We start from the raw sequence: 2,500 nt of genomic DNA on the forward strand, positions 1-2,500 counted from the left end.
TTTTCCAATTTTTGAGGGTATTTTCTATGCATCTGTTATTTCCACTATGTTTTTGAATATCCTTTAGACTCAGAAAAGGTAGTGTTCCTATTGATATTGATATTGCTTGTTTTTCTATGTCTTTCCATTTGGTTTGAACCGAGTTATTCATCCATTTCATTATTGTATCTATTTGAGTTGCATGGAAATAGGACTTTAGATCAGGGAAATTAAACCCTCCTTTTTCTCTGGTTTGAGTTAGTATACTAAGTTTTTTCCGTTTACTTTTGTAGTTCCAAATGAAATTTGAGAGCATTGCATTCCATTTTTTGAAGCTACGCTGTGGAATGGGAACTGGTAATGTTTGAAATAAAAACAGAAACTGTGGGAGGATCATCATTTTGACTAGGGCTGTTTAAAGGGGATGTCTAGGGGTATTTAAAGGGGATGTCTAGGGGTATTAAAGGGGATGTCTAGGGGTATTAAAGGGGGATGTCTAGGGGTGTTTAAAGGGGATGTCTAGGGGTGCTTAAAGGGGATGTCTAGGGCTGTTTAAAGGGGATGTCTAGGGCTGTTTAAAGGGGATGTCTAGGGGTGTTTAAAGGGGATGTCTAGGGCTGTTTAAAGGGGATGACTAGGGGTATTAGAGGGGTGGGGTGTTTGTCCTACCAGAAGTTGCTGTCCTCCCCCTCCTTCAGGTGGCAGGTGCCGGGCGTTCTGACACGGGTTACTGATGCAGGCGTGGATGGGCTGATCACAGTCCTGGCCCTGCAGACAGAAGCAGTCAAACACAGAAATGAGACAGATCATATAGAAATGGGCTGCTCACAGGTTACTGTATAGCTGTGTGTGTGTGTGTGTGTGTGTGTGTGTGTGTACTGTATAGCTGTGTGTGTGTGTGTGTGTGTACTGTATAGCTGTGTGTGTGTGTGTGTGTGTGTGTGTGTGTGTACTGTATAGCTGTGTGTGTGTGTGTGTGTACTGTATAGCTGTGTGTGTGTGTGTGTGTGTGTGTGTGTACCTTGTAACCATAGGGACAGGAGCAGCGGTAGAAGGTCACAGGGTCGTTGGTGCAGGTCCCGTCGTTGTGACACGGGCCGGACAGACACGGGTCACACTTAGACAGGATGGACACGTCCACCGGGCCTGCACACACACACACACACACACACACACACACACACACACACACACACACACGTCACTTAGACTACACGCCTGGAGTCTGGACTAGAGGGGTTTTACAGTGATGCACACACACACACACACACACACTCACAGATATACAGTACACACACACACACACACACACACACTCATACACCTATACAGTACACACACACACTCACAGATATACAGTACACATACACACTCACGCACTCACACACACACACACACACACACACACACACACACTCCACACACACTCCACAGGTACAGCACAACAACACACATTGATTACACCACAGACGTCAGGACAGTGGGACTGGTCTGGGACAGAGGAGCATTCTGGGTCAAGGTCAGAGGTCACAGTTCACAGGTCAGATGCAAGGATCGGATTGGCTCAAGGAGCTGGGGAGGCGGGGATAAGGACGTAGTACTGGGCTCTGATTGGCTACTTTACCTGGTACCAGGAAACCACAAGGCCCAGGGACGTCTACAACGTGTCAACCAAATCATGTCAAAATAAATATCATGTCTAGCATCTTTAGTCATATTATTTATATATCTCTATCCTTGTGTTTATCCTTGTGTATATATATACATTTGTTGATAATCAGGGATGGAAGTTGGGTGTGCTGGGCACCTAGCACCTAGCACCTAGCACCTAGCACCTAGCACCTAGCACCTAGCCAGCCAGGCTAATTTCTGTTCGCCCATGGTCCAAAACATGTCATGGCTAAAGCAACAATATTACTGTTAATATGGACGTAAACAATATCACTGTTAACACTTAATCAGCCATGAGGGTTCATTTGACCCCTGTGAGTAAAAAAAAAGGTATATCTTTGCACTCGATCAAATTTCAGGACCCTCCTTTCATGACTTTTCCTAGATATGTGCGTTCTACCACCCAGTATCCTTACATTGTCTAAATCACATCAGGATAAGCTAGTATGAAGCTATTTAGCAGTTTTTCTGTGGAGGAAGCAGGCTAATTTACAAGCGGCGCCAGCTAGTGGTCGTTGTGTGTAAGTAGCAGCTTAGCATTGCAAAAAAAGAGGGGGCTCTTTTAGTAAGTAAAAAAAGGCACGGCTGTTCTAGTGTTAATATGGACATGAACAATATTACTGTTAATAGGGACTGAAAACTATATTTTCATTGGCATCTAATCTGCTACTGAATTATTATCCACCACAGGAGTACAGCAGCCTCATGACAGGGTGGCTGTCCAGTTCACACTCCATCTCATTGGCTGTGCAGGTTAGTTGACTAACTTTAGCGACTAGCGTAACAGGCTAGCAGGCTGATTACGTTTCCATCCTTATTTATGACGTATTTAATCATCTGTCCATCGCGT

At 44.6% G+C, this 2,500-nt stretch overlaps 1 protein-coding gene across 1 annotated transcript in view; it reads right to left on the reverse strand.

Annotated features, from left to right (window-relative positions):
• LOC308175079 (slit homolog 2 protein-like) overlaps positions 1-2,500 on the reverse strand; it is a gene marked incomplete at both ends in the record, with an annotated part of 22,687 nt that overhangs the window by 9,756 nt on the left and 10,431 nt on the right. The window contains 4 exon segments of the mRNA XM_080550800.1: positions 649-689; positions 691-747; positions 1,001-1,125; positions 1,604-1,636. Coding sequence (XP_080406926.1) covers positions 649-689; positions 691-747; positions 1,001-1,125; positions 1,604-1,636 — 256 coding nt within the window.

Source organism: Nansenia antarctica, assembly GCF_963989245.1.
Source record: "Nansenia antarctica genome assembly, contig: SCAFFOLD_616, whole genome shotgun sequence".
NCBI lineage: Eukaryota > Metazoa > Chordata > Actinopteri > Argentiniformes > Microstomatidae > Nansenia > Nansenia antarctica.